Source organism: Berghia stephanieae, chromosome 3 (assembly GCF_034508935.2).
Source record: "Berghia stephanieae isolate SIO BIC M18660-M18661 chromosome 3, UCSD_Bste_1.3, whole genome shotgun sequence".
Taxonomy (NCBI): domain Eukaryota; kingdom Metazoa; phylum Mollusca; class Gastropoda; order Nudibranchia; family Aeolidiidae; genus Berghia; species Berghia stephanieae.
In genome coordinates this window covers 36,162,811-36,172,810 of record NC_088362.1, presented here as the reverse complement: position 1 = coordinate 36,172,810, position 10,000 = coordinate 36,162,811, and the positions used below count along the sequence as shown (strand labels likewise).

At 34.0% G+C, this 10,000-nt stretch overlaps 1 protein-coding gene across 1 annotated transcript in view; it reads right to left on the bottom strand.

Annotated features, from left to right (window-relative positions):
- LOC144967647 (homeobox protein cut-like 1) overlaps positions 1 to 10,000 on the bottom strand; it is a 359,614-nt gene that overhangs the window by 130,086 nt on the left and 219,528 nt on the right. Inside the window, exon 5 of the mRNA XM_078905166.1 lies at positions 5,546 to 5,613. Coding sequence (XP_078761292.1) covers positions 5,546 to 5,613 — 68 coding nt within the window. The remainder of the gene's footprint in view (positions 1 to 5,545; positions 5,614 to 10,000) is intronic.

Sequence of the window (10,000 nt, the reverse complement as noted above, 5' to 3'; positions counted from 1 at the left end):
TAAATAAAAAATAAATAAATAAATAAAAAACACACAAAAAATGTAATTAATTAATAAAAAAAAATAAAAACAAAAATAAATAAATAAAATAAAACAAACAAGAGAAGAAAAAGAGAAAGAAACAAATCACAAATCGAAACTGAACTACAAAAAAACAAAAAAAAAACAAAAAAACAAAAACGGATATTTTTAAAACAATAAACAGGATCACTAAAGACCATTATTCGTGAAAGCAAGTTAGTTCGAAGCATTTCACTACTTATCTAATTTTGTAAAGAGTAGTTCTTCAGAGCCATTCGGCCCATAGAGCCGGAGTTTGTCCCGGTTGGTATTCAAATATGCCTTTTCCATTTGTTGATATCCACATTGCCGAATTGGAGGTTTCATGCAAAATGTTGATAAAGGATCGGAGGAGGTAGATTTACGATAAACCATAGGCACCGAGATGTTAAGGTCCCTGAGACGCACGGATCAAGCGCTCAAAAAAAAGAGAAAGTCTTTTCCACTTGGTAATATCGAAATTCCCGAATTCGCGGTTCCATATAGAAGAGGGTGATGGATACTGGATACGTACGATCACATAGACACAGGTCAGTGTCTCGGTAAGTACAAAAAATGAAGTTAGTAGGAAAGTGCCAGAAGACAACAGAGAATAAAAACTTCGCGTTATCATCAACATAAATGCCTGCTCCACTCACTTGTCTTGGTAACTATACGACTGGTGTTCAAAAAAGACTTTTATATAAAGTAAGCCTTTTTTCCATTTGTAGATATCCGAATTCCCGAATTCGCGTTTAGATTCGTTGATAAAGTGTCGAAGGAGGTCGGAATACGATAAAAACGATAAGCACGGGTCAGTGCAGTGTCTTGATAACTAAGCTTGGCGTTCAAAATTAGTTACTTTTTCCATTTTTTTTTTCGTTTGATAAACTCCAGATTCCAAAATCCTAGCGTTACTATCTATGGTTGTGGTCGTGGAAAGGAGGGGGGACTTATGGCATCTTATGTGTACAAGACTCCGCGCTGACGGTAAAAAAAAAAGTCAAGACGAACACAAACATAAACATACCGATTTCTGACGGGGGATTCCGAAAGTAGAACATTGCCGATTTGTCAACGGGATTGGAATTTCCTCTATATTTCGTGGCTCTTCTCTTTATTCTTAGTATTTTGTCCGTGCCTGACGTGTCTTTATCCGGGAGACGGCAGAGGGCAGCAGTGCCGGGTCGTCAGAGTCAGTCCGTAGCCATCGTTATGTTATATATATATATATATATATATATATATATATATATATATATATATATATATATATATATATATATATATATATATATATATAGCCTGACCGTGGCCTTCGTAAAGTTATGGCCTGATACTGACCAAAAAATGACGTCAAAATGCCAGTCTTTTGCAACAAAAGAAAACAAATCGTGAGTTGAATTCAATAGTTCAACCAATGAAATGACTTGTTTCCATGAGCTCTACTAACGACAACTCACTAATGACGTCAAACTGCCAGTCCTTTTGGATTTCAGTATCAGGCTATAACATAACGATGGCGACGGTAACCGTTTAAGGTTACACACAATTTTGTGAATCGGTTGATGTTGAGTATTTTACTTATACGCATAGCATCAATAAAACATAGTTTCCATAGATCTTGTTTGTTTATTTATTTAAATATTTATTTACTTATTATTATTATTATTATTATTATTATTATTATTATTATTATTATTATTTTTATTATTATTATTATTATTATTATTATTATTATATATTATTATTATTATTATTATTATTATTATTATTATTATTATTATTGTTAATATTATTATTATTATTATTATTATTATTATTATTATTATTATTATTATTATTATTATTATTATCTTATTATTATTATCATCATCATTATTATCATTTTTATTATTATTGTCGTTAATATCATTATCATCATCATCATCATCATCATCATCATCATCATCATCATCATCATCATCATCATCATCATCATCATCTCCATCTTCATTTTGTAGATTCAATAATCTAAAGCATTTATATGAAGTCACGCTAACGAAACACAACGCCTGAAAACGATGAGTCACAAATAATATATATCAAAGAAGAATGAAAAAAAAAAAGGGGGGGGGGGTGCAGGGGAGAAAAAAAAGGCCGGGGGGTGATGATGGTGGTAAAGGGAGAAGAGAGAGAGAGAGAGAGAGAGAGAGAGAGAGAGAGAGAGAGAGAGAGAGAGAGAGAGAGAGAGAGAGAGAGAGAGAGGGGGGGGGGTGTTGGAGCCTGTCAGAGAGATTGAGAGAGAATATTATAATTGATTGCTCAATAATCCGGCATCTCAATTTCTTTCTTACGTTATCGCAAATCGAAGTCGTAGGTAAGGGTAACAACCTAAGTATGATACTTGTTGTAATATCACTACCTACATTTATCATCCCCCCCCCCCCACCCACCCTATCTCCCCACCGCCCCACTCCCCCATTTATAGGGGGGGGGGGGGTATGAATGTATGGGTGGATGGATGGATGAATCAGCTAGCAGAAGCAGTGATATCTATCTATTTGTCTGACTGAAGATATCTTGTATCGCAAATTGCATTATTTTGGTTTAAGCCCTCGTCCCGGGCAGTAGAGAACTTTAGGATTGGAAGACATGGGATGGATAGATGATAGAGATGGAGAATTGATTGATAGATGGATGGATGATAGTAGATAGATAGATAGATAGATAGATAGATAGATAGATAGATAGATAGATAGATAGATAGATAGATAGATAGATAATAGATAGATAGATAGATAGATAGATAGATAGATAGATAGATAGATGATAGATAGATAGATAGATAGATATAGATAGATAGATAGATATGATAGATAGATAGATAGATAGATAGATAGATAGATAGATAGATAGATAGTATAGATAGAATAGATAGAATAGATAGATAGATAAGATAGATAGATAGATAGATAGATAGATGATAGATAGATAGATAGATAGATGATAGATAGATGGATAGATAGATAGACAGATAGATAGATAGATAGATAGATAGATAGATAGATAGATAGATAGATAGATAGATAGATAGATAGATAGATAGATAGATAGATAGATAGAGATAGTTAGATATGAAGTGACCCCCTGTACACCTTCAACCTTTTCCGGTTCCAAAATCGTTGGCAGTGTGAAAGAATATAACCAGTCTTTCGGAACACTAACAATGAAAAGGTTAAACATTATTGATTCATAAGGTGGCATAACTATCTTAATTCAGAAAAGTGAGTGGAGCAGGCACTTATGTTGGTAACAACAAGATATGAAGTGAGTAGAAAAGTGCCAGAAGACAATAGAGAATAATTTTTATTTTTATTTTTTTTTTTTTTTTTCGCGGCGGTGGTGGGGTTTGAACCTGCGACCTAATTGGTACGACAACTCCGCCTGGCAGGTGAGAGCGTGGCTCTACCGTGTGAGCTATCCACGAACACACAAATATTCGTATCAAACCCAAGTCATTTCTAGATCCCTCTCTCACCCACTTCTGGAGATCGCCGATTCGTTCGCCCACCACCATCGCGAAGTAATTTTGACCAGCAGTTAAGCTTAATAGCCAATATTCTCAACACAAACATATAACATAGAAACGATTGAGACATTGAGTATGCTCCGGTGTATGGGGTGAATTTTTAATTCAGAAAAGTGAGTGGAGCAGGCACTTATGTTGGTAACAACAAGATATGAAGTGAGTAGAAAAGTGCCAGAAGACAATAGAGAATATTGTTTTTTGTTTTTTTTTTTTTAATTGTTTTTTTTTTTTTTTACTATCTTAGTAGCAGAATATATATATATATATATATATATATATATATATATATATATATATATATATATATATATATATGTGTGTTGTGTGTGTGTGTGTATGTGTGTGTGTGTGTGTGTGTAAAAGAGCAAGGACGGATGGTCTTTATTGACGACCGGCATACAAATTTAGGCTAGAAAATAAGAGGTCATCACACTGAATCCAAAATATCATTCTACAAGGTAAGTGTAGCCCAGTCCTCCAGAAGAGTGGTGTTTACAATTCCAATGAGATTGGAACCAGTTTTTGTTTTGACACCATCCGTTTGTTCCCTTTTGGCGTGTGAACTGATAATATGACACAGTTTTAAGTTTTAAACTGATTGTGTGGAAAAAAATGCCCCCCCCCCCCCACCAAACAAAAAAACAAAACAAAAAAAGACAAACAAACAAACAAACAAAACAAAAAACAAAAACAAAACAAACAAAAAAACAAAAAAAAAACAAACAAACAACAACTTTGACTTTTTAAGTGATGGGATCATCAATTGGAAGAACGAACTTAACGTCACTCAGCTCTTAGTTATTATTTTAGTCAGTCATTTTTTTTATGAGTAGTTATCACTAAATTCTATTAATCAGACTATAAATAATCAAAGTTTTGATTACGTTGTATCCGGCTGGCGGGAATGTTTTATGTTATGAGTAAAGTACCTAAGCGCATTGTATCAATATAATAACGGACCAACCCACAAAACTATGTGTAACCATGCACTTTTATAGTCTGGTTAATAGAGTTTAGTGAGAAGTACTTATACACGCGGATGGCAAAAAACAATAACAAAGACCTGAGTGACGTCAACTTCGAAGTATCTTTACGTCTGGCGAATGTGGCAACTTTTTTTTTTTTTTAAAAGCTAAGCGCATCGTATCAATTTGGAGGAAATCAAGTACTGTTAAGAGTTTTACCAGCGACTTGCAACAGAAAACAGACATGACACATTACTACAGACAGCCATTGAAATCTGCCACTGCCACGCCATCAATGCCAGCAACAGAACCAGGAGGAGAAGGTTAGGGGGAAACTGGAGAAGGAAGGGATGGAAAGGGGGGGGGGGGGGGGTCACCGGAAATGACTCTCCTCACTTCCGGTCTCCGGCGGATTCGCGATTGAGCTCGGATCAAGGAAAAGGTCAATCACTTTTAGTGGGTGAGCAGTCGTAACTCATTACAATCACACGTTGATCTCTGATGTGTACTCACGTCCTTCATTATTGGCTTTGGTGGGATGGGGAGGGAGGTGGGGGCAGAGAGAAAGAGAGACGGGAATCGGTATCCAAATTTCACACATAGAAAGAATTAGTTGTTGGCGGGCAATGGAAATATTCATTGATGAGTCTTTTACTCAGGACACGGTGAATGAAATCCGATTCCACGGTAAGATAAATAGAGAGAGAGAGAGAGAGAGAGAGAGAGAGAGAGAGAGAGAGAGAGAGAGAGAGAGAGAGCAGTATGTGCAGGAATTTGTTGTATCCAATGACTCACGGGGATGGGTGTAGGAAGAAGAACCGATACAAATTATTACAGCCCTTTAGTTTTGGTTGGTCTCTCTTTCTCTCTCTCTCTCTCTCTCTCTCTCTCTCTCTCTCTCTCTCTCTCTCTCTCTCTCTCTCTTTCTCTCTGGTAATGACTAAAAAAGAAGTTGAAATGAACCACCTACCTGTGCCGTCGCCTCCAGGCGGTCCTCGTGATCCTTTAACTTGTCCTTCAGTTGTTTGATTGTCACCTCTGGTGGGGTAAAAAATGGAAAAGGGAAATTGAAGATTAGATGGTGTTGACAAATCAAAACAAAACAAACAACAACAAAAAAAAAGAAACCAAACATAATAAAACAAAACAACATTTAAAAAAAAACAAATAAAAAAAACAACAACAATGCAAACCAAACAAACAAGCAAAAAAAACAAAACAAAAACAAACAAACAAACAAACAAAAAAAAAACAAAAAAACCCCAAACAAACAGGGTCCTTTACACGGTTACAAAAGGTATTCAATATTCTCATGGTTGAAAAATGATGTACAGATCAGGCGGGAAGAAAGAAAACAAAAGTGTGTGTGAGTGTGTGAGGTTGGGGGGGGGGGGTCTGGTTGTGTGCGTGGGTGTGTGTGTGTGTGTGGGGGGGGGGGGTGAGTAGAACGTTAAAAATCAATATTTGTCAATAAAGGAAATCGAGTATTGTTCTAAGAGCAACATCTTCTAAGAGTGAAATCACCTCCTTGAGTAACAACAAAATCATCGAGGCCCGAGTTGAAACATTGCCATCCCATTGCTTTCAATAGATAGTTCAACCAATGGGATCACAGGTTTCCTTGAGCACTACTAAAGACAACTCACTCTAGACGGTGCGCAAAACCTTAAAAAAAAAAAAAAAAAATGACGTCAAACTATAAGTTCTAGTGGGTTCTAGTGTCAGGCTCTACGTTAACGACGGTTACGATTGAAGGCAGCCGGACAAACCTGGACCTCCAAATACCGAGTCAGAAGGGAAGAAGAGTGCTGTTGCTGCTGCCCTGCGTTCCACATGACAGGGAATCAAGAGGCTTAAGCATGGCCTACTAAAAGAGTACTATAGTTAGGACCCTGGGCTTAAGTCGACGTAAGTCATGAGTAACAAAAGGCAGAGTATTTTCACTTGTTAAGGATTTATATTTATATTAACCCCAGCCCCGTAATAGAATAAAATAATAATTTTAAAAAAATCAAACACGCATAATAAAAAAAAAACAAAAAAACAAAAACAAAACAAAACAAAACAACAAAAAAAAAAACAAAAAAAAAAAACAAAAAAACAAAAAAACAACAACTTTATTTTACTATCCAAGAAAAAAGACAATGATTCCGTCCATCTCCGATACCAACATTACTACGGTGGTTAACAGGCCTCAAACGTCGATTCTCAAACGATAGGAAGACAACCCATTCATGCCCTCTAAGTCAAAACAGGCTTCGATCTCTTTAAAAAGTCTGAGCGAGTCAGGTGGACGATTCTCGTCTGCACCATAGAAAGTCACTTCAAAACTTCTCTAATCTGTAATATTTTTTTTAAAAAACACAACAACAACAACAACAACAAAAAAACCAACCCCCCTCTCTCCCCCCCCCCCCCCCCCCCAAAAAAAAAAAAAGCCCCCAAAAAACAACAACATTTGGCAATGGGTTTTTAATTAACATAAAAAAAAAAAGACGATATGACCTCCCGTGACCCCTAGTTGTGCTTAGCTTCCAACCAATTAGTTTATGATGCTGAAACAAAAAACGCAATCTCAATAGCAATGTTCAAAACTACCAAAGAATATAACTAATTATAATACCAAAACAACAGGCAAAGTTTACAAAAAAAATAATCCCCTTCAATACAATCCAAAAAAACTATATATAAAAAAAAAAAAACGAATCATATCATTACCCCATCGAACATCAAGATGATTCAAGTATGCATACAATGTTGTGCGCACATAATACCCTCGTTCACAGCTTCACCAAAACTCGCACAGATTAAATCTTGCCTCTTCAGCGTCAAGGCCAAAAGTATAACAATAACAATAATAATAATAATAATAATAATAATAATAATAATAATAATAATAATAATATAATAATAATAATAATAATAATAATTAACAATAAAATATAATAATAATAATAATAAAATAATAATAATAATAATAATAATAATAATAATAATAATAATAATAATAATAATAATAATAATAATAATAATAATAATAATAATAATAATAATAATATATAATAATAATAATAATAATAATAATAATAATAATAATATAACAACAACAACGACAAAAACAACAACAAAAACAACGACAACAACAACAACAACAACAACAACAACAACAACAACAACAACAACAAACCATCTGCAAGTGGACGCCAACAGACTAGACCAAATTACATATAACGGTTGAAGAAGAGCCGGTGTTCAATTTAACATTCAACAAGCTCATCATCATCAACATCATCGTCGTCGTCGTCGACGTCGTCGTCATTATTTCAAGTCCCATAACCCAAAGTAGATACATTTCCGGTTTTATGGCGTCTTAAGTTCGACGTCAACAAGGCAATGCTTGACGAAAGTTCAGAAACGTAAAATAAAATAAGCAAACAACAAACAACAAACAAACCAAAAAAAAACAAAACCCTATTGAAAAAAAAAAAAAATCCAACATAGCTACAGATAAGTGTGACCCATCGTCTCCAAACGGTATAAATTAGGAGAAAACAAGATACAGAACACATACCAAAAACAAGAAGCGTTTAAAATTAAAATGCCTATACTATAAACATCAAGTTTGTTTTTTTGTTTTTTTTTTTTTTTTTTTTTTTTTTTTGCATTTAGTTAAAAAGCTCATAAAATCCGCCAACCGGATACTACGTCCCAACTTACAAAAACTACATGTCACCATGACTGTTTATAATCTGAATAATTCTATTAAGCGATAACTACTCATAAATATGGCAGGCCAAATTAAAAAGAAATAATAAAAAAATTAAAAAAATAAAAACGAAAACAATCATAAAACGCTGAGTGGCCTCAATTCCGTTCCTTCTATAAGAAATTACTGTCAATCTCTCCTCATCAAAAGACAATTTTTCAAAGGGTTATTTTTAGGCAATTGCCAATATAGCTCATACAAAAATACAATATTTTATTTCCAATCAACAAATCAAGTAAGTAAAATCAATAATGAAGCAAAGCAAATAATAATAATAATATAATAATAATAATAATAATAATAATAATTAATAATAATATAATAATAATAATAATAATAATAATAATAATAATAATAATCATATTAATTAATAATTATAATAATAATAATAATAATAATAATAATAATAATAATAATAATAATAATAATAATAATAATAATAATAATAATAATAATAATAATATAATAATAATAATAATAATAATAATAATAATAATAATAATATAATATAATAATAATAATAATAATAATAATTAATAATAATAATTAATAATAATAATAATAATAATAATAATAATAATAATAATAATAATAATAATAATAATAATAATAATAATAATAATAATAATAATAATAATAATAATAATAATATATAATAATAATAATAATAAATAACAAACTTTTATTCAAACCTCATTTTCTCTCTCTCTCTCTCTCTCTCTCTCTCTCTCTCTCTCTCTCTCTCTCTCTCTCTCTCTCTCTCTCTCTCTCTCTCTCTCTCTCTCTCTCTATCTCTCTCTCTCTCTCTCTATGTTTCTAAATCCATTTCGTCGCCTCGAAACCACGCCCGATATCAACCCGTTTTGAGGAGACGGACGACAACGAATTACTGACTGACACATAACATACATCCGCAGATAATAATACCTATACTAATACTTATAACAATAACAACAAGCAGATAATCTGAACTAATATCGAGAGCTGGGGCTCCGTCAACCTGGCAAAGAGCTTTTTTCAATTGCAGATGGTCTTGAGCGACGGAAACGGAGCCAAGGGCCTGATCAAGCGAACCACTTAAGACATGGATGAAGTGTATAATAATAATATTATAGATTAAGTAAGTGTGAAGGAGTCGTCGTCTGTTCTTGGACCGGCCGGCGATAGGCGCTATAATAATGTGGTCGTGTGGTGGTGTAGTAATATGACACTCGGTTTCGGATCGGAAGGGTTATGTGTTGGGTTCGAGCCTCCTCGCTCGGTCGGCACATAGTTGATTTGAGTCCTTGGAAAAGACTATTTACTTTAATCACATTCTCTCGCCGTACTCGGGGGTAAAATGAGTACCTGGGCGTCAACAGCGTTGTCTCTGTCGGAATAAAAATTGTAATATCGCCTAACAGGCGTCATGTCTCGTTCATGCAACGTGTTGCTGTTGGTCGGGGACCCTTTGTTAAGCGCTTTAAGTACATTTAGTGGATATTGCGCTATATAAAAGCTTTAGTTTTTTGTTTAAAATCATCATGGATTCTATAGCGTGAAACGGACAATAACAATTGCTTGCTACTCTTTGGATTGGACGCTAGTCTACCGTAAAGTACTTTCCACCAGATCTTAGAGTCGGGGGGGGGGGGGGGGGGGGGTCAGGAAAAAAAATCC